Here is a 22,874-nt window from a genome sequence, read left to right as displayed (position 1 = left end):
CCCATACTCTGTGCAAATACTATTCTAAGTATTACCTTACTTAATCCTTACAACAGCTCTATGAGGTAAGTGCTATTAATATCCTCGTTTTGTATATGAGGACACTGAGGCACCAAGAGGTTAAGAAACACTCTCATGATCACATAATCAGTAAGCAGAAGTTTGAGATTTGAACCCAAGCAGTGTGACTCCAGAGGCCATACTACTCTCAGCTTGTGTAGTTTTGGGCAACTTCCTTCGAGTTGGTGGGTGTGATTCTTAGCACTTCTATTTATCAGCTGAATGAATCTTGGATAAATTGCTGAAGATCTCTGCACCACAGCTTCCATCTATAAAATGGGTCTAACACCAGCCTCTTTCCAGGATTTGTTGGGGAAATTAGATGAGATTATATACTGGCTCACAGTAGCCATTCAACAAGAGTTAGTGCCCTCCCTTCCTTGTCTGACATTCCTCTTCTTTTTATGCTTGCCGCTGCTCAGCAAGTGTGAAACTTCTCATTCCAACTCCAATGAAAATCAGGGCCCCAACATGGCTCAGAGGAGAAGACTAAGCAGTTGTGGGAAAATGGGCACTATTGCTGCCTACCTCTTAGTGGGCATCCGGATATTTGCTAAATTCTTGAACAGGAAGTAGTTCATCTCAGCCCTGAAACCGTCCCCACCTCGCCAGCATAACGAACCTCCAGGCACACAGACTTTGGGTCCAAAGCCATACTGCTCCCCAACCCTGTTCCAGACGACGGAACAAGAAAACTCACCTAATGCTCTGACAATTCGCATCAGGACTTCCCCGACTTTCATTCTGGTCTCCGGCGTGTGCTTGTCTTTACCACTGTCATACTGAGTCAACAGGCCAAGCAAGATTTTCTCAGGGTATGCATCCGAAAGCAGGGCAACCCCTGGGGTTGAAAACAAAAAGAAAAGATTCATTACTGTTTTTTCAGTCGAAAGGCAAACAAATCCAGACAGCCTGTGAGGGGTCGAACACAGAGACATTTAAAGCCACCTCTGTAATTCCACCAGCAAAGGCTGTCCTTTATTTGGAATGACAACACAGTGAGTGGAAAGAACATGGGTCTGGAAGTTCAGACCCCTGGATGCTTCTAGTCTCAGCCCTGTAGGATCTTTAAGATCACTTCCAGCACTGACAGTCTATGATCTATGGACTCTAGACTCTTGAAGCAGAGGCTAGATGACTAAATATCATGGCAGGGATTCACACAGCAGCAGCAGAAGACTGGATTAACTGTCCTCCAGGGAGCCTGCCAACTCTGAGACTCTAAGGCTCTAGGACTAGTATTTGTCCCTCCAACATCAGCCTGAAGCATAGCAGAGCTTCCCGTCTTTGCTGCAGTTCTCCATTCTGGTATGAGTTCTCTCTGTACAACTGCCACTGATGAGAGCCACTTTCACAAGGAAACATCTTCAGAGCATTCTGGGCATGATCAGCAGTAGACCTATGCTTAGGCTGAGTACCTCCTAGATGTATAATCTGCAACAGTGTTACCATCATCTGAACTCAGCCGCATATGGAGCAAACTCTACAGGGGTGGAGAGAGGAGGCAGATATGACCTAAAACAGGACCAGAAATAAAGCCCCTGGTCTAAAAACTATATAAATACAAATTCCATTATTTGGGAGGAGAAAGGTTACATATTTCTAAAGAATAGCGAGGAAAAAGAAACAAAAAGACAAACGAAGGAAGGAAATGCAGATTTCAGAATACATCTGGGATGAGAATGCTTCTCAGCACCTCTACCTCAACCACTCTGGTCCATCATTTCTGGCCTGATTTTTTTCAATAATCTCCTAATTGGTCTCCCTGTTTCTACTCTATTCTCTCATTGCAGCTGGAATTATCTGGTTAAAACACGTCAGGCCCCACCATGCTGCTGCCCAAACCCCTCAATCATTTCCCTTCTCCCCTGAATATGAGCAGCCCCCACACCCCCACCTGCCTTTGCTCTCTCTCTGACCTCATCATTTACCACACTCTCCCTTGCTTACTCTCCTCCAGCAACTCTGGTCACCTTGTTCTTAGAGTAGACCAAGCTGCTTCGGGCCCAGGGTCTTCACCTTAGTTCCCCCTCTGCATAGGCTGCTCCTCCTCCAGGCAGCCTCTTGCTTGTTCCCAAAACCCCATCATGTCTGTGTTCAGATATCACACGTATCATATATGAAATGGCAGCCTCCTTCCCCTACCACTCTTTATCCCTCTCACCCTGCTTCATTTTTCTTCTTAGCACTTAATATTATCTATGTTATATATTTACTTATTTATTGTTTGCTCTACTCCTTAGAATGTGAACTTTATGAAGTTAAGGACTTTGTTTTGTCCCCTGCTGTAGCCTCAATGCCTAGAAGAGTGCCAGCACATAGCAGGTCCTCAATAGCTACTGGTTGAATGAATGAATGAATAAAATAATTCAAAGATACAGTCTTGATATAAATTTCAGGAATTAAGAAAGAAGATGGGAAGGAGTAATATAAATGCTTGAGAAATCTATAATTATTTTTCATCTGAGTTTACCATTCTCCCGTTTAAACTTGACAATCGTGCAGGCAAAGTCTACATACCACTTTCTGTGTTACAGGTTGTGATTCCATTCTCTTATAAATCAGACAGACACAAAGGTGGTACACCTGCTGTGGGCTGCACCTGTCTGCCCATCCTCTTTCTGCCCTCTCCACCCCTACCTTTTCACTGCTTCCAAAAAGCCTGGGAAGTCTCTGCATGTGGTCCTAAACCACATCTTCCTTTATGTGGCCTCCAATTTTATACAAGCAGAAGCTCTGCTCTTATGGGAGTTTCAGGCTGTGGCAGAACATGAATTAGGCAGCTTCCCTGTTGGCAAAATGTGACACTGCATTTGTAGTTAGCTCTAATATGCAAAATGATGGGGAAGTTCTTGGAGGTCCATGGTGGAATTAGAGACATCCTAGCATAGGAAAAGTGTCTGTGGCTAAGAAAGGATAAACGAATTGTTTACCAAGAGAGAGAAAGAAAACAGCTTCTAAATTCTGAAAGAGCCCTAAGGAAAAGCGAATGGATAGTGGTAACTGCAGGGACCGGCCTGCTGACATAGTGGTTAAGTTCGTACACTCCACTTTGGCGGCCCGGGGTTCGCTGGTTTGGATCCCGGGCGTGGACCTATGCACCACTTATCAAGCCATGTTGTGGGAGGCATCCCATATATAAAAAGTAGAGGAAGATGGGCATGAGTGTTAAGCTCAGGGCCAATCTTCCTCTGCAAAAAAGAGGAAGACTGGCGGCAGATGTTAGCTCAGACCTAATCTTCCTCAAAATAAAAAAACCTAAAAAGATAGTTGGCAACTGCAATTCTGGCAGATGTTGTATCACTGATATATTACAATATATTATACATTGTATATCTGTATACAATATATTATAGATCTGTAGTAATCATAACTACTTTTTCATCAGAAGTTCCCAACTCAGAAATCTGGAGGATTTGTTTCCTTTTAGGAATATAGTTATGACTTTATAATGGAAATCAGTAGGAAAATAGGATTTGCTTTACAAAACTTTGATCTGTATCTAGCTTTTCTGAAAAATACCTATTACTAAAGTTCTTCTTACTGTCATTTAAGCCTATTTTCTCTCATTGATCTTTAGCAGAGAATAGTTCTATCAGCTTACTTCTATCAAAATATCCTGCTTTGTACTTCAAAACCAAATGAGCTCTTGATTTCCTCTCTGTAGTACACAGACATTCTGGGTGCACACACAATCTACTCTCTCTTCTGGTAACATCACCTGGTGTTCCTTTGGGAAATATCCCTTCTCTATTCTCAGTCTATGTAGTTTGAGTGGGGCTAATTACCCACTTTCTCTCTCCCTTCATGTGTGAACTCATCTCCCAGGCTGGCCATCTGGGATATTCCATCCCATCCTTACCACAATGATTGGTTCAGGAACAGGTAATGAGGCTCAATCCTGGGGCCCACATTGGAACTACTGGGAAAGATAAGCTCTTTTTTTTTTCCTGCTGAAGTTATTAATCTGGAGCTACCAGTGGCCACCATGTGGAAAAATCCCACCCCAAAATGGTGCCAACACAGAAGAGGGTCCAGCCAAGAGAGGTAAGCAGAAAAAGGAAGAGAACTGATGTCATGCTTTGAGCCTCTGGATCCAACCGTACTTCTACACACTGGAATCTTTAGACATATAAGCCAATAAATATCCTTTTATGCTTATGCCAGTTTGGAATCCTGACATATCCTTTTTAGATAAGAAAAAAATTCAGACTTTTTTTTTACTTTTCTTGTAATGCCAAATTTTTAATTCCACCAGGGAGCTTTAAATTCTCCCAATCTTGCATTAAAAGGTTGCCAAAAGCAAAGTACAGTTTCCTTGCTTCCCACAGTCTAATGTTAGCAATTGTTTATCTTCCTGCTGGCCTGCTCTGCCGACTCCTGCCAAATGGCCCTGACTGTTGTTGAGTTTTACCTTCTAGGATACAGTTGCCACCTATGAGTTTATAAATCCCTAAAGGACAAGGGCACTTCCCTCCTTACTCTTACACCAAGCAGTGAAGAGAATCATTTATGATTAAGACTGTATAACAATTAAAGGGGTGTGGCTGTTTCTCTTTCTTACTTGAAAAGTTTTCTGAATTTTGACAACTGAGGAAGCATGGCCATAACCTTCACATGACCCTTGGCCCCTCACACTTGATAGTTCCTTTGTAATTTGAAAATGGGGTAATTTCTGGGTCAGCACAGGCCTCAAGGAAACATGACACATCAATCCCTTTGGCAATAAGAATTGAATGACTGCGTAAGAGATACCTGCTCCTGCTCTGATCGCAGGAAAATGACTATGCATTTCAAGTTGTGGTATAACAGATAAGATACATAGACGGTAAAGATGAAGCCAAACTGGCAAGAGTTCATGGAAGCATTTTGATCTGTGTTTGGGGGGATAGCATAGGATAACAGACAAATTAACCAACTGAAAAAATATTATTAGAAGTACTTTATGTAACAAAAAAAGAGACAGTCAACTTTGTAAAATAACTGTTTCTTTTTCCCCCCAAAGACTTTCATTACAAAGCCAGAAAAGTATTCTGATCCAGTGTTGACTTCAAGATGATCCCTCAGCAGGCTGCTCGGTGATTCTGCAGACCTGCAGCAGAAAAAATTGTTTAGGTGTAGTGTCACTTTACACAGTGCCCTTGCATTGTAGGAAAGACGGTCTAAGTCCAAATGTCTTTGCTGACTGGCTCTATCCCACAGACCGGCTAAGCCACGCCCACTTTAAAACTGACCAGTCTCATTCCCCTGGGCAGATAACAACACACCTCCCCAAATATCCACATCAACCCGGAAAACCACCTACCCACTTGAACCTCTTGGGTATTTCTGCTAAAAAATTATTAAAAACAAAACCCTCACATGTATGACTCCATTTACAGGAAACATCCAGAGTAGGTTAATCTATAGACAGAAAGTAGATTTAGTGGTTCCGAGGGCTGTGGGATTTGGGGGGAAATAGGGGTGACTGCTAATGGATATGGAGTTTCTTTCTGGAGCAATAAAAACATTCTAAAATTGATTGTGATGATGCTTACACACTCTGTGAACATACTAAAAACCAATGAATTGTATACTTTAAATGGGTTAATTGTACGGTATGTGAATTGTATCTCAAAAAGTTGTTATAAAAAAACTATATAGGGGCTGGCCTGGTGTTATAATGGTTAAGTTTGTGCCTCTACTTTGGCAGCCCCAGATTCGCCGGTTCGGATCCCAGGCGCAGACCTATGCACCGCTTATCGAGCCATGCTGTGGCAGGTGTCCCACGTATAAAATAGAGGAAGATGGCCACAGACGTTAGCTCAGGGCCATTCTTCCTCAGCAAAAAGAAGAGGATTGGTGGTGGACGTTAGCTCTGGGCTAATCTTCCTCAAAAAAAAATTTATAAGAAAATATTTCATATCTGCCCTTTTAGGTTTTTAGAATAGAAGAAAAGGGGAGAAAATAATATAGCATATCACAAATGTAAAGAGAAATCTACTGCCAAGAGCAAAGTATCAGCTTCTTTTTGTATCCAAATCTGCTTTGGTTGCCACCGCAGGGGGAGAGTGGAAAGAGGGAAAACAAATCAAGCATTTCACATTTCATAGACTCTGTCTTGCACCTGTAAGAAAATGTATTCCATTTAAAAATCTAAATTCTGTGGTAAGCTAGAAATTCTACTCTAGGAACCACAAGCGCAAAATTACTTATGTACAAAATCATTCCTGTAGCACTATTTGTAATAGGAAAGACTGGAAACAAATTAAATGTTCACTAACAGAGGATTGGTTAAGTTGTGGTCATTCATACAATGCATCCATAAAAAAGTAAAGAAGCTTTTTAAGAACTGTTATAGAATAAATTCTAGGATCTACTGTTAAGTGAAAAGCAAGGTATAAAACAATGGGCATAGAATGTGCCCATTTGTGTACAAAGGGGAAAAACACTCATAAAATAGTTCTGGAAGGATACACAAGAAACTAATGATATTGGTTGTTTCTGGGAAGGGGAAATGGGGTGACGAGGGGACAGACGTGAAAGAAGAGACTTTTTATTCTGTATCTTTTTGTACCTTTTGAATTTTGAACCATGTATTACCAATCAAATATAAATAAGTAAAATATAAGTTAAAAATATATGATAAGGGGCATGGTCTTTTAAAACACAACAGCCTCCTTAGAAGTGAAAATACAAAAAGGAATTTGCAATCAAACGTGGCAGAATGACCACAAACATTTTTATTCTCTTCCTCCTGAAATCCCACTAAAGTGACAATTAAGGAGTAAAAAAAGGTATAAACTCACAAATAAGGATAAAGAGAATGGGGTAGGTGTCAAAGGCTGAAGTCTGGGTAAAGAGAACAAAGGTGGAATAAAATAGTCATATATATTTGATAGAGCATTTGGACCACTTGGAAAAAATTAGCAATTACAAAGAAAACTAAGCAAATGTATATGAAAGGAAGACTGAAGTAGGCTCAGCAGCAAATAATATCCACATCTGTAGTCAGCAGCAAACACTCCCCAACGATGTAGTGAAAAACTGTGATGGGGAAATGGCAGGAGAAGGGGCATAGGTGTGCAGGTGTAGGCATGCGTGTGTCTGTGTGTGTGCCCGTGCTAAATCCTCATTCAACATATAGAAAAGGAGTAGATAATGTCCAAAATTTTTTAATCAAGAGAGATCTGTATAAGCATTTTATTTATAAATGGGGAGGTAATTACTAGAAGAAACTACTTAAAAAGGGGCAGAAGGGGAAGGAATGGTTATCTCTGGGGATTGGAACTGTGGAGGGTAAGAAGCAGGACAGGGGACAAGCTTTTTGACTCTTTACAAACTACGTTCAGAGCAATTAATAAAAATAAGTTCATTTTAAAAATTAGAAACAGGAGAATAAAATGCATATTAATCTGTGGAAGAAGATTTAGTTTGAAAGAACAATGATGGCTAAGAGGAGAGGTCAGGCACGACAAAAATTTTCCTTCTGATTACAACAAGATAATCCCCAATCTGTGGCTGTCCTCTCTTGCAGCTCTGCGACATGACGGTGAGACAGGCAGCAGCTAGAGAGAAGGAAAACACTACCCTGCAGCCCGGTGCTTCAGCTGCTACACTTGAGAACACTCATTATGATGGAAACTAACAATAATTTCAGCTCCAAGAATCCAGGAAGTTGCACAAACCAGGGAAGTTGGTTATTAAATCAAGGAAGTTTGGGAAACTCAACTGAATAGCTGGGCTGTCTTTGTAATTAGAGTAAATGATAACGTCTAGCATGCCAATTTGATGTTAAGTTTCTCTAAAGCTCCAAAATCGTGTTAAGTGTGGACAAGCCCAGACAAATTTATAAAGATTCAAGATGAATGAGTGTTACTCAGGCCTGAGGAAAAAACAGGGTTAGACTAACAAGCTGGGACGGCTAATAGCTAAAGATTTATAAGAACCATGCCCAGTGTCTGCGTCTTTAAACCAGGACCTAAATAATATATTTGAACACTAAAATAACGCCAACATATTGACTTATTTTCTAATTCCCATTTTGGAGGGGAAAAAGTAGAAACAAGTGAATAATCTATATTTACTGACAGTAAACTATACTTGCTGGAAGCCATTTGGATCACAAATTATTATTATAATAAATAAAAACCTAACAGCAAAGACAGTAAAAATTCCTAACACTTACTGAGTGTTTTTAATATGCCAACCTGGGCCTAAGCACTTTACCTGCATTCATCTAGGTAATGCTCCCAACAATCCTTTGATTTAGGTACTATTCTTATTCCTAATTTTACTGAGGGAGAAGTTGAGGAACAGAGGGGTGAAAAATATGCCCCAAGATCAGAGTGGTCTGGCCACGTGGCAGAGCAGAATTGCAAACCTGCACTCTGCTCAACCATGGCCCAGCTGGCAGCAGTGCCTAGGAGAACATAACTGCCAAAATGGTACTAGCTTTGCAAATCTTAACCCCAAAGATCGCAAACCTTACATTTTCAAGTATATGCTATCAGCCTCACTCCATAAAATTTACTTTCTGTTGGACAACAAGGTCAGAGGAAGGAGAGGCACTCTGCACACTGCATCCCTTAAGAAACAGGCAGAATCCTCTACTGGGTCTAGCTGGGCTTCATAGGGACTGCTTTGTGCCCAGTTGGCATCTTTAGTACTAAGAATGTGTAAAAAGGAGGTAGTCATGTTAATGAAATTCACAAATTGAGACGCTGCTGACATTAGTGATGACAGAGAAGGGAATATACAAAGGGGAATTGCAAACTTGGATTTCAATGAGTTCCAGTTTTTAACGAGTTATTCTCGAACACCTCCATTCCACTTGCTACTGTAAGGCCCCTAAATCTCTTATTCTACTACCCTCCCCAAATAAGTGAAATAAAACCCAGAAGAGCACCAAAAAGCGTAGAGTCCACCTTGTTAGGGCTGCCTCTCAAAAATACCTCTGGGTGATAGAGATGAAGGACTAAGAGAACAGAGCTGAGAAAAACCGAGCCTCGAGAACGCCACGATGAGCAAGGATCCTGTTGTACATACAGAAACACGAACAGAACTGCCCTAATACTGACCGAAGGCATAAGTGAGGAAGGAATGAAAAGAAAACAGCAATTACTGCTGCTCTGAGAGTAATCATTGCCCTACGCATTCAGAGAAACTTCGATTTCAGCTGATCATGGGTGAGAAATAAAGAGGCAGGATGTCATTCATTTAGTTCTCTTTACGTAGCTTTCAAAGAGTGAAAAAGCTTGTTACCCTTCTCTTTATGCTATCAAAAGAAACGTTTACTGGTAAAAAGTAAAGGGGGGCTTCTGATTTCCCAAAAAACAGTAAGTGATCCTCTTTTAGCCAAATCTAGGTAAGAAAATAAAACCCTTACATCTCCTAAAGACCCTAAGATGGGTGATCCCAGTAGGAGTACCACCTGAACTTTGGATTCATCTTTTTCTAAGTTTTCTAACTGGCATTTCACCTCAAGCCCATGCAAAGAGAAACTGCAGAATCAGCAAAGCTGACTGATGTGTCAAGTTCTCACTAATTTTGAGAGAGCCAAACCCTCCCAGGGGAGTTGTCACCTGGCCTGGAACTCTAACAAGACAGGGCCGATCTTTCACATTCTCCAGTGTCCTAGGGCCAGGAGACTTGCTCTGTGTTTTGGGCACCAAACAGCAATACAGGCAAGATATAAACTCTTCCGAAATTCTCCTCTTCTCCCTTATAAGCTTAGCAGGTGTCCTAATGAGATGATTAGGCAAGTCTTTGTGATAGGCACTCCAAGTTAAGACAGGCTTAGAAAAAGTGATTGATGTGAAATCAGTAACCACGAAGTGTATGACTCAAACCGTAGTTTCATATGGAAGGCAGGAAGAGCTACTATAAATTTCCCCCAAAGAAGCCCTTCTCCCCTGATAAACGCTTATACACACAAAAAGACTCTGTGTACAGTTTCAGGGAGTGACTAAACCTAGTCATGGACCCTCAAGGGGTCCTCACAGGCCTCTGGTTGAAATCCCTGTGCTAAGCAGGGCATCTATAAATGGGAGCAGAGAAGCCTTTAAAAAATTTGCTTGCACAATCAAAAGAACTTGACTGGTTTTTTTTTCCTGATGATAAAATAATATACGGTCAGTGTAAAAGATTCAAATACTAGAGAAAAGCATAAAGAAGAAAGTAAAATAAAAATTACCTGTGGAGGTATGGGAAGATTAAGGAGTGAAGGCCAAGGGGAGCTGGTTTCTCTTTAAGGTAACGAAAATGTTCTAAAATTGTGGTGACAGATGCACAACACTCTGAATATACTAAAAGCTAATGTATCACACAGTTAAAAGGGCGAATGGTGTGGTATGTGAATTAAACCTCAATACAGCTGTTTTTAAAAAATCACCTGGACTCTGAAATCAATACAAACATTTCAGTGCCCTCTCATTCACACACTATTCTTTGAATAATACAGACACACACACATTGTTTTTATTATGGACAACTCTGTTTATTTTAACAGTCTTATTTTTATGGTAGGATGAACAGAGCTTATTCCCCCAGATGGCTTGGCTTTCATGCTAGATAATTTGGGGTGGTCCAATAATAACACTGAAAACTTTAACAGTAATATTATTATTTAAGATAGTAGAAATATAAAAGATTTCTTTTAAATTTTGCTACAGTTAAAAAGAGGGGAAAAGGAGGCAATTAAAAAAACCAAATCAGTTATACGAGTATATAGAAGTAATCTGCAGCTATGGCATAAATCATAAAGTTTGAGAAACAGCTTTAGAATAAAGGCAATGCAAAGAATTCTTTCTTGCATTCACATATTAATAGGGTGCTTACAATGTGCCAGGTACTGTTACTAAGTGATACAAATGTAATAGGGCAGCGCCTGTCTAGACAAAGGGACAAATTAGACAATGATTACAAGACAGTGTAGTCAGTACCGCATGTTTGGGTGTAATGAGAGCACAGGGAGAGAGAAGTAAAAGAAGGGTATGGGGTGGTGGTGGGGCTTCCTGGAGAAGGAGAGAGGTGAGCTACACTGCAGAAAGCACTAGGTTCTTCAGCTGAGAGCTGCCCCTGGGACCGTGAGCTATCTGCACAATTACGCAGTGTAGGAAAAATTTCATAGACTTTTTTAATGGAAGAACTATAGGCATCCACCTCCCATTTATACTCTTATGATAGATTCTCCAAAGAGAAATAACTGGCTCCAAGGGTATAAACATTTTCAAACCCATGTTCTAAAAATGTTCCAAATAATTTTCTTACCAAGAGTGGTCAAGTGTGCCTGTTTCACTACACTTGACCAGCACTGGATATTCCCATTAAAAAAAAATCTGTGATGGAGAAATAAAAACTTTCCCAGATAACAAAAGCTAAGAGAATTCATTGCCAGAAGACCCCCCACCCCTGACAAGAAATCCTTAAGAAGGCCCTCATACCTGAAACAAAAAATAGGAAAGGGGCTACAAAGCCCTGAGCAAGGAGACAAATAGGTAGGCAAAAATCAGAAAATTGCAGCTCTCTATCAGAACAGATTAGTAAACACTTAATTATAACATTAAACATAAAGGGAAGGAAAACACCAAAATAAATATAATCTCATCATTTTAACCACAAACTCACAACACAAGATAGAATAAGATATGACAATAATAACTTAGAAGAGGAAGAAGAAAGGGATGGAATCAGCTTAGCCTAAGGAAATAAGAGGCTATCAGAAAATGGACTATCTCATTTATGAGATTTTTTAATACGAACGTAATGGTAATCACCAAACAAATAATTAGAACAGAGATACAGGGGCCGGCCCTGTGGCCCAGTGGTTAAGTTCACACACTTCACTTCAGCGGCCCAGGGTTTCGCTGGTTCGGATCCTGGGCGCGGACATGGCACCGCTCATCAGGCCATGCTGAGGTGGCATCCCACATGCCACAACTAGAAGGACGCACAACTAAAATATATACAATTATGTACTGGGGGGCTTTGGAGGAAAAAAACGGAAAAATTAAAAAAATTTAAAAAAATAAAAGAAGAAAGATACAAATGATAAATAAGGAGAAAACTAAGAAAACCATCATAGAAAACTACCTAACCAAATTGGTAGTCCAAAATACATGGGACAAGAAACAAAGGAAATGCAGAAGAACGGGAAAACGAATGATAAGATGGCAGCATTAAGCCCTCATGTATCAATAATCACTCTAAATGTAAATAGATTGAATTCTCCAATCAAAAGACACAGAGTTGCGGGATGGATTAAAAAACAAGACTCCACAACATGCTGCCTCCAGGAAACACATCTCAGCTCCAAAGACAAACAGGCTCAGGGTGAAGGCATGGAAGATGATACTCCAAGCTAATGGCAAAAGAAAGCAGGTGTTGCCACACTTAATATCAGACAAAGGAGACCTCAAGATAAAACAGGTAAAGAGAGACAAAGAGGGGAGTATATAACGTTAAGAGGGACACTCCACCAAGAAGACATAACATATATAAATAGTTACGCACCCAACGCAGGAGCACCAAAGTACATAAAGCAACTATTAACAAATCTAAAAGGAGATATTAACAACACCACAACAATAGTAGGGGACCTCAACACCCCACTTACAACACTGGATAGACCATCTAGACAAAAAGTCAACAAGGAAATAGTGGAATTAAATGAAAAACTAGACCAGATGGACTTTGTAGATATATACAGCACACTCCATCCAAAAACAGCAGAATACACGTTCTTCTCAAGTGCACATTGAACATCCTCAAAGATAGAACATACTTTGGGAAATAAGGCAAGCCTCAATAAATTTAAGAAGATTGAAATCATATCTAGCATCTTTTCTGAGCATAATGCTATGAAACTAGATATCAACTACAAGAAAAATGCTGAGCAAGGGACAAAGATGCAGAGACTAAACAACACACTACTTCATATGCTTGAATGTATCACTGAAGAAATCAAAGGAAAAATAAAAAAATATCGGGAGAGAAAGGAAAATGAAAACACACCATACCAACCCATATGGGATGCAAGAAAAGCAGTCCTAAGAGGGAAATTTATAGCAATAGAGGCCCACGTTAACAAACAAGAAAAATCTCAAATAAGCAATCTTAAACCACGCCTAACAGAATAGGAAAAGAATAAACAAAGCCCAAACTCAGCAGAAAGAGGGAATAAATGAAATGGAAACAAAAAAGACAGTAGGAAGGATCAATGAAATAAAGAGCAGGTTCTTTGAGAAGATAAATAAAATTGACAAACCCTTGGCCAGGCTCGCTAAGAAAAAAAAGAAAGAAGGCTCAATAAATAAAATTAGAAGTGAACGAGGAGAAATTACAATGGATACCACAGAAATACAAAAGATTACAAGAGAATACTATGAAAAGCTACATGCCAACAAATTGGACAATCTAGAAGAAATGGATAGGGGTTGGCCCTGTGGCTGAGTGGTTAAGTTCGCGTGCTCCGCTTTGGCGGCCCAGGGTTTCGCCAGTTCGGATCCTGGGCACAGACACGGCACTGCTCACTAGGCCACGTTGAGGTGGCATCCCACATGCCACAACTAGAAGGACCTACAACTCCGTACTTGGGGGATTTGGGGAGAAAAAAAAAAAGCAAAATAGTAGATGAAATGGATAAATTCTTAGACTCTTACAAGCTCCCAAAACTTAATCAAGAAGAAATAGAGGAGCTGGCCTAGTGGTGCAGCATTTAAGTTCGCATGTTCCGCTTCGGCGGCCCGGGGTTCACTGGTTTGGATCCCGGGTGCAGACATGGCACCACTTGGCAAGCCATGCTGTGGCAGGCATCCCACATATAAAGTAGAGGAAGATGGGCCCGGATGTTAGCTCTGGGCCAGTCTTCCTCAGCAAAAAGAGGAGGATTGGCAGCAGATGTTAGCTCAGGGCTAATCTTCCTCAAAAAGAAAAGAAGAAATAGAGAATCTGAATAGACCAATCACAAGTAAAGAGATTGAAACAGTAATCAAAAACCTCCCAAAAAATAAAAGTCCAGGACCAGACAGCTTCTCTGGAGAATTCCACCAAACATTCAAAGAAGATTTACTACCTATCCTTCTCAAACTATTCCAAAAAATTGAGGAAGACAGAATACTTCCTAACACATTCTACAAGGCCAACATCACCCGATACCAAAGCCAGACAAGAACAACACAAAGAAGAAAAATTACAGGCCAATATCGCTGATGAACATAGATGCAAAAATCCTCAACAAAATATTGGCTAACTGAACACAGCAATACCTTAAAAAGATCATCTACATGATCAAGTGAGATTTATACCAGGGACACAGGGATGGTTCAACATTTGCAAATCAATCAATGTGATACACACATTAATGAATTGAGGAATAAAAACCACATGATCATCTCAATAGACACAGAGAGAGCATTTGATAAGATCCAACATCCATTTATGATAAAAACTCTCAATAAAATGGGTATAGAAGGAAAGTGCCTCAACATTAATAAAGGCCATATACGTCAAACCCACATCCAACATCATACTCAATGGGGAAAAACTAAAAGCCACACCTCTGAGAAGACGAACAAGACAAGGATGCCCACTCCCACCACTCTTATTCAACACAGTACTGGAGGTTTTGGCCAGAGCAGTTAGGCAAGAAAAAGAAATAGTAGGAATCCAAATAGGCAATGAAGACGTGAAACTCTTGCTGTTTGCAGACAAATGATTTTATATATAAAAAACCCTAAAGAAGCCATTGGAAAACTATCAGAAATTATCAACAACTACAGCAAAGTTGCAGGGTATAAAATTAACGTGCAAAACTCAGCTGTATTTCTACTCTCCAATAATGAATGAACAAAAAGAGAACTCAAGAATACAATCCCATTTACAATCACAACAAAAAGAATAAAATATCTAGGAATAAATTTAACCAACGAGGCGAAAGACCTATACAGTGAAAACTATAAGACATTACTGAAAGAAATCGATAATGACATAAAGAAATGGAAAGATATTCCATGCACATGATTTGGAAGAATCAACATAGTTAAAATGTCCATACAACCTAAAGCAATCTACATATTCAATGCAATCGCAATCAGAATCCCAATGACATTCTTCACGGAAATAGAACAAAGAATCCTATATCTCACATGGAACAACAAAAGAGCCCGAATAGCTAAAGCAATCCTGAGAAAAAAGAACAAAGCTGGAGGCATCACAATCCCTGACTTCAAAATATACTACAAAGCTATAGTAGTCAAAACAGTGTGGTACTGGCACAAAGAGAGACAGACAGATGAACGGAACAGAATTGAAAGCCCAGAAATAAAACCAGACATCTACGGACAGCTAATCTTCAAGAAAGGAGTTAAAAATATACAAAGAGGAAGGAAGGTCTCTTCAATAAACAGTTTGGGAAAACTGGACAGCCACATGCAAAAGAACAAAAGTAGACCATTATCTCACACCATACATACACAAAAATTAACTCAAAATGGATTAAAGATTTGAATGTAAGACCTGAAACCATAAAACTCCTAGAAGAAGATATAGGCAGTACACTCTTTGACATGAGTCTTAGCAGCATCATTTCGAATACCATGTCTACTTAGGCAAGGAAAACAAAAGAAAAAATAAACAAATGGGACTACATCAGACTAAGGAGCTTCTGCAAGGAAAAGGAAACCACAAATAAAACGAAAAGACATTCCATCAACTGAGAGAAAATATTTGCAAATCATATATCCAACAAGGAGTTAATCTTCAAAATACATAAAGAACTCATACAAATCAACAACAAAAAAACAAACAACTCCATCAAAAAATGGGCAGAGGATATAAACAGACATTTTTCCAAAGAGGGTATAGAGATGGCCAAGAGGCACATGAAAAGATGTTCAACATCACTAATTATTAGGGAAATGTAAGTCAAGACTACAATGAGAATGGCTATAATTACCAACACAAAAAATAGCAAATGCTGGAGAGGATGTGGAGAAAAGGGAACCCTCACACACTGCTGCTGAGAATGCAAACTGGTGCAGCCATTATGGAAAACAGTATGGAGATTTCTCAAAAAAATTAAAAATAGAAATACCATAAAATCAAGCTATCCCACTACTGGGTATTTATCCAAAGAACTTGACATCAACAATTCAAAGAGATTTATGAAGCCCTATGTTCACTACAGCATTATTCAAATAGCTGAGATGTGGAAGCAACCCCAGCGCCCCTTAAATGATAAATAAAGAAGATGTGGTACATATATACAAAGGAATACTACTGAGCCATAAAAAAGACAAAATCATCCCATTTGTAAGAACATGATGGACCTTGAGCCTATTATGTTGAGCAAAATAAGCCAGATGGAGAAAGACAAACACTGCATGATTTCCCTCATGTGTGGAAGATAAACAAAACAAGGATAAAGAGAAAAGATTAGTGGTTACCAGAGGGAAAGGGGTTTAGGAGGTGGGTTTAAGGAGTAAAGGGGCACATATGATATGGTGATGGATAAAAATTAGACTGTTGGTGGTGAGCATGATGCAGTCTATACAAAAACTGATAAACAATAATGTACATCTGAAATTACAAAATGTTATAAACCATTATGACTTCAATAATATAATTTTCAAAAATAAAAAAATAAAAGAGTTAAACAAACAAAAAAAAGAACGTGGAATACCAGATTCTGAGAGAGAGGAAAAGTTGTTCTCTAGAGAGCTGATTGAAGGATCATGAAATACGTGGGTAAATAAACTTTTCAAATAAGAAGAAACCTGCAGATTTCCAGACTCCACCCTAAAAATGTATTCAGCAGGACTGGTGTGGGTGCTGGGGATCTCTATGTGTCCTAAGAGCCCAGGTGAGTCTGTTTGCGTCATGTTTGGGATTTGCCAACCTATCTGACTCCCCCAGTAACCCCAATTCTGCCTCAGTCACACCAAGTCTCAGAGAGAGATTCTGAGGTTCTAATTTCCAGTGGGCAGTGGGGGTCACTACAAAGAGGCATTAGCGGACTTTTCTGGGTTAACTGAGACTCACAGAGGGAACTTTCTGGAAACCCCAGGGCCTGTGTGTCCCTCCTCTAACCCAGGTTAGGGAAACTTCTTAACTTACCAGCACTTTCTCTGGCCTTGAGGGTGTGTGTCGGGGGAAGGAGCCACGGTCTTGCTGCTGTGGCCCTGAGAAAAAGGGTGCTGTCCACAGGGTGGGTGACTTCACCTGGGCCTGAGGGCTACCAGCTGCTGACAGTGCCCCCTTCTGTTCTGGGCTGATGAGGCAGATGAGCCTGGGATACAGGCCCAAACACTGTGCTCTTTCCTCTCTGCTGATTTTCTCCCACCCCGACTCCCCAGGAACAACTGTCCCCTTACCTGCTGAGAGAGGCATTCCACTGGGAACAGCCAGCAGCTTATTCCCGTGGCACACAGCACTCAGTGAGCTATTTAGCATCTACATCAGATCGCTTCACTACCCTGTTCAAATCCCTCCCATGACTTCCCGTCACTTTTAAGACAGGATGCTCTCCTCACCATAGCCGACAAGGCCTGCTATGGTCCAGCCCACGCCTACTTCTCCAACCACATCTTTCATCCTTCTCTATCTTTCCTCGCCAGCTCCACTGCTGGTCCTAGAACAGGCCAGCCTCATTCCTACCTCAGTGTCTTTGCACTTGCCGTTTCCTCCTCCAGGAATACTCTTCCTCCAGCTCCTCACATGACTCCCTCACTCACATCTCCACTGAAATGTCACCTCCTCAGAGAAGCCTTTCCTGACTACCTTGTGTACTACAGCACCCCTTCCTCACTCTATCCTCTTATCCTATTTTACTTTTCTTTCTAGCAATTATAATTACTTGAAATTATATTGTTCACTTGTTTCTTCCTTTAGTTTGTGGGTGCCTTGAGGAGAAGGGCTTTGATCGTCTCATTCACTGAAATATCCCAAGACACCAGCACAGTGGCTGTTAGGTAACAGCTGCTCAATAAATATTTGTCAAATAAATGGATGGATGGATGGGTGGATTGGTAGATGTAACAGAATCTTCTCAGTCCTGCCTCTCCTCTCCTTTCACACACACACTTGCACATCCAGAGGGAAGTACTCATCAGGAAGTACTCATCTGCATTTCTTAAAGAACCTGCCTGAGCCCTGCCCCAATTTACATAGCCACATAGTGAGCAGCCATACCCAAGGGCCCTTTTTGGAGGCAGAAGGTCTTAGAGGACCAGGTACCACATGTGGGAATGCACTTGAAGGGAACAGGAGGTTTGGGGCCTGGCCTTGGACAAGCTGGATTTCAAGTCACACACTGTTACAGAAAATCATTTTATTGAACACTGGGGCCAGAAAGGGCTGGGAATAAAGGAGCATGTGAGCCTCAGGGGGGATGCTGCTTGCCTCTTCATCCTGTTCCTGCTCCAGGGAGCGGGTTTTCCTGGGTCTCTTTATTCTGCCTCCTGAGACCCCAGGTCGGAGGCTCCCTGGGTAGCCACAGATTGCTTCTTGCAGATTCAAAAAGCCCAGCTCCTTCTGGTTTGTGCTGGTAGCTGCTGGCAACGACTCAAGCAGGAGTCCATCTGGTAGACTGGGCCCCTGATAAAGCTGCCCTGCACAGTCTCTCTGCTGCTGCATCCTCCTCAACTCAGAGTGCACACTTTTCTTTCTTCTGCCCAAGAAGGGACTCTAGAGGATGGAGCAGAGGAACAGCAGGTTTTCTTCCAGGCCAGCTTCTGTCCTGGGATGCTCAGAGCAGCCTCTCATTTCAAACCTCAGTTGCTGAGGCTCCTTGCCCAGGGCCAGTTAGTATGGAAGGAGGCTCCTGGAGGAGAAAGGCTCAGACAGAATGGCTCAGCTTCTAACCTCCAATGGTGGGTGGTGGGGTTCACTGCAGGAAGAAGCATTAGATGTCTCAGGCTGTTAAATGTTTGCCCTCTCTACAGAATGGCTCAGCCAGCAAGCTTCCACAGGGTCTGCCTCCTGCCACCGTGCTGCAATCGCCGAATTTTGGTTTTGGGGCAGCCTAGGTCTTCGTCTGGCTCTGCCACAGCTCGAGGTCTCTTGAGCCCCCGCCTGGGAACTGGCTTCTCTGCTTCCACCTTTGCTGGGGTGGCCACAGGAGCATCCCCACAGGCCCGGCAGCCACCAACCAGGCAGTATGTCTCTCCATGCCAGCCCATCTGGGTTTCTCCACACCCTCGGTAGAGGACATGGTATAGACAAGGTGTAGGAGGAGTAGTGGGAGCCACTGCTGCTGGACAGAAAATCACAACTGTTCAGTCACTTCTGCTGGACACAGTGTCCTGCCAGGACCTCCCCTCTCTCACGTCTCTCTCAGCTTCTGGTTGAAAGCCCTTTCATCTGCTTGGCATCCACATCACAGCCTTGACCCATCACCTCTGAGTCCCCTAGAGAAGGGATGTTGGCGGCAAAAGCAATTCCCTGGAGCCTACGGCAGCAGCAGACCAGGAAATCTCTTCCCCATTTCCAGAGAAAACTGTAGAACCCGAAATAATTGCAATCAGGATCCCCTCCATCTCTCCTTTCACAATAGAGAAAACATTTCTTAAGCTCTGTCACTTCTGAGGCGTTAATGGAATTGCCTTTCAAGTTTTGGAGAAAATAATCTAATCTAAATTGGTTAAGAACCCCTTTCACCTTGGCAACTCCTCTTGGGCCTCGTTCATTCCACCTGTTTCAACCACAATGAACTCTAGCCCTCTGATACTTTTATCTATGTTAGAAGAAAGGCCAGCTACTGAGACAAGAGTGACCAGGAGGATGAAAGCCAGAATCTGGGAACCAAGTCTAGGCTCACATCAGCCCAACCTCCTGGGGCACCATTTCCTCAGCCCTCCAGGCTCAGAATCACTTCATCCCTCCCCTTGCCTCCTCTGTTCTTCCCATCAATATGACATCACTCTTTCCCCCACTACTCAGCAGCTCAGTCTGGGATGTATCTGAGGGGACTCACGTGGATGTCTACATCACAGCACAGTGAAGGTGCCTGGGCTGGAAGGTGAGGGTCAGGGTCAGGGTCAAGAGTGGCCTTCTACAGCTCTTCCTCAAACCGCTTCATTTATCACTTTCTAACAAAAATGCACTTTTGCCAAGAGGCCAATCAGGAAAGGGTCTGAATGGAAGCATCTTGTAGCCCAAAGGGGAAGGCTACCTTTGTAAACCTTTCTGAACACTTGCCCAAGGGTGATGTTTCACTGGTTCTCAGCAGTGAGCAGGAACACTGTGGGCCCCTGAGGGGGCCCTGGGCCACTGGCATTACTTACAGCTGGGGATGTTCTGAGATGTGGTGGGCAAGCCCAAAAGGAACATGTGGCAGCCAGGTGAGGTTGTGTGTATACCAATGCCTCTTACACAGATGCCCGCACTAGGCTTACCTGCTCCGTTGCCCTCCCAGGGGACAGAAGACAAGTTCGAGTTAATATAGAAGATCCAGTCAGACATTCTCTCTCAGGCAACCTAACAGATCAGTATCTGGTAGAGAACTAGTCGAGAAGTTTCCCTAAGAGCACCACGTTTGCGTGGTTATCCTGCCATGGAAACTGTGAGGTTTGTGAGGTCATCACTACCCAGTGAGGTCACATAAGGAATCTGTGACTTGAGGGGCAGGCTTCAGGTTCCTGAGGTTTTGTAGAGGAGAGTAAGGTTGAGGCAGAGAGGCATCCTGCCCGGGCCCTCACACCTGGCCCTCCCCACTCATGCCCTAGTCAAGTAGCCACTCCCTGTGGAGGATACTTGTGGGCTGGCACAGCCTCAGGGACCACAGGAGGGCAAAAGAAACCCATATTCTGAGACTGGATGGAGAGGCAAGATTAGCTTAAGAGACAGCCAGGTTGTATGTCACTGACCCTAAGTATTCAACAGCTGGAGAGGCAGAGATTTGTGTGGATTGGAAATGAGAGAAGGCACCTGGATGGTGGGCCTGAAAGACAAGTGAGATTTGGACCCATGGAGAGGAGGGAAGATATTCCAGGTGGGAAGAATAAAAGCAAAGACGAGCTCTTCCTGATCTTGTCCTGCTTCAAGTGTAAATTCATAGAACCTTCACATTTTCACAACTGAGGACTCCAAAACCCGAGAAGTTAAGGGGTCTACCCAAGGCTACCCAGGTAGTGGAGAGGTGTTCTGCTCCATGACAGGGCTCCATGTTGGGACTCCGGATTTGCGGCTGACAGAAACATGAGGACAAGCTCATCACATTCCAGGGACACTGGGAGAGATGTTAAAGGTGCCCAAGGCAAAATGACGGTCCTGAATGACATCGCAAAGTGGGAAAGATGGGCCCTTTTAAACATGAAATTCAAAACAAATTCATGACAAAATGACATCATACAGAATGACAACACATGGGCCGGCCTGGTGGTGCAGCTGTTAAGTTCGCACATTCCGCTTCTCAGCAGGCTGGGGTTCGCTGGTTCGAATCCTGGGTGCGGACATGGCACCGCTTGACAAAAACCATGCTGTGGTAGGCGTCCCACGTATAAGAGGAAGATGGGCATGGATGTTAGCTCAGGGCCAGTCTTCCTCAGCAAAAAGAGGAAGATTGGCAGTAGTTAGCTCAGGGCTAATCTTCCTCAAAAAAAAAAAAAACCAGAGTGACAACCTAATCATTACACTCCTCTCTCCTCCAACAGGGCAAACAATGATAATCCCATCAGCATGAAAGGAAGAGATGTGGGCTCAGCAGCAGCCCAGCTGAAAAACCTGATCAACGCTGTCAAAAGGTGTTACTACAAGCCGATCTGGTCCTACTCGGAGGAGGAAGAAAGAAACAACTCTGCTCTTAGCCTGATCAGGCCCATGGGAAGGAACTATATTTCAGGCAGCCTTTGATACAATGTCACCAAGAACTTCCCAGCAATAAGAACCTTCCTTAGGAAGGGGCCCCTGTGGCTGACCTTGAATAAGCAAAGATGGGACATTTGTTGACTGGGGCTGTTGCAGAGGGGATGTGCCCAGGAGGTAGAGACTGCCCGGGCTACTATTTCAGAGGTTGGCCAACCCCAGTTGAGAAGCAACTTCTCTCTACTCCTAAGTTGCCTGATCAGTGTGGTACACGATAGGACAGATGAAGTCAGGCCTAATTAGAGCAGACTGCTTTTGGGGAGGGCTCTGGAGGAGGTTCATCCCGGCAGGTGGGCCAGCATGAGACCCCTCAGATTCTCTAAGGCTCCAGAGAGATTACTTGTCCAGGAGCACCCCTCTGCTCTGGTGGGGGTACTGAAACTTTATCCGCACCTGGCTGGGTCTCTGGGGAAGGTGGAACAGCATTCACAAAAGGTTTCTCAACTTAAGAGGGTTTGAGACTCACCTGGGGAGTACACAAAACAACTTAGAAATACTCATACATGGATTCTTGGGCCAACCCTCAGAAAACTTATCCAGATCGGGATGGGGGCTAGGAAATCTGCCAGGGCCGCGGATGTACACAGTGCTCATCAAACCATGCTGTGGCGGCATTCCACATACAAAATAGAGGAAGACTGGCAGAGATGCTAGCTCAGGAACAATCTTTCTCAAGCAAAAGGAGGAAGATTGGCAACAGATGTTAGCTAAGGGCCAATCTCCCTCACCAAAAACATCTGCACTTTTAACATGCTCCTGGGCAATTCCACCATAGTGGTCCAAATAGGGTGACCAAATTATTGTCTAAACTGGGTCACTTTTGAGAGTCAAAGTGGGCAGTATTAAAAACCGCCCCAGGCATAGATGTAAAGAAGGAATATTCAAGGAAAATACAGATGTAGAATAATTCTGTGCATGTATCATATTTGAAAAAAGCTAGCATGGTGGTTAAGAATACAAACCTTGGTGCAGAC

General features: G+C 42.5%; 1 protein-coding gene across 5 annotated transcripts in view; it reads right to left on the bottom strand.

Annotated features, from left to right (window-relative positions):
- Positions 1-22,874, bottom strand: part of TANGO6 (transport and golgi organization 6 homolog) — a 192,486-nt gene that overhangs the window by 88,820 nt on the left and 80,792 nt on the right. For 3 of the 5 annotated variants that reach the window (XR_011437367.1, XM_001497049.7, XM_023637189.2), the window contains exon 15: positions 761-901. Coding sequence is in view for 4 of the 5 variants with exons in the window: in XM_001497049.7 (XP_001497099.3) it covers positions 761-901 (141 nt within the window). In the remaining variant the exon portion in view is untranslated. Of the gene's footprint in view, positions 1-760; positions 902-4,987; positions 5,153-18,352; positions 19,535-22,874 lie in introns of those variants that run through there. The other 2 variants (XM_005608365.4, XM_023637191.2) reach the window with 2 other exon arrangements.

This window comes from Equus caballus, chromosome 3 (assembly GCF_041296265.1).
Source record: "Equus caballus isolate H_3958 breed thoroughbred chromosome 3, TB-T2T, whole genome shotgun sequence".
Lineage (NCBI taxonomy): Eukaryota > Metazoa > Chordata > Mammalia > Perissodactyla > Equidae > Equus > Equus caballus.
This window is presented reverse-complemented; position numbering and strand designations above follow the sequence as displayed.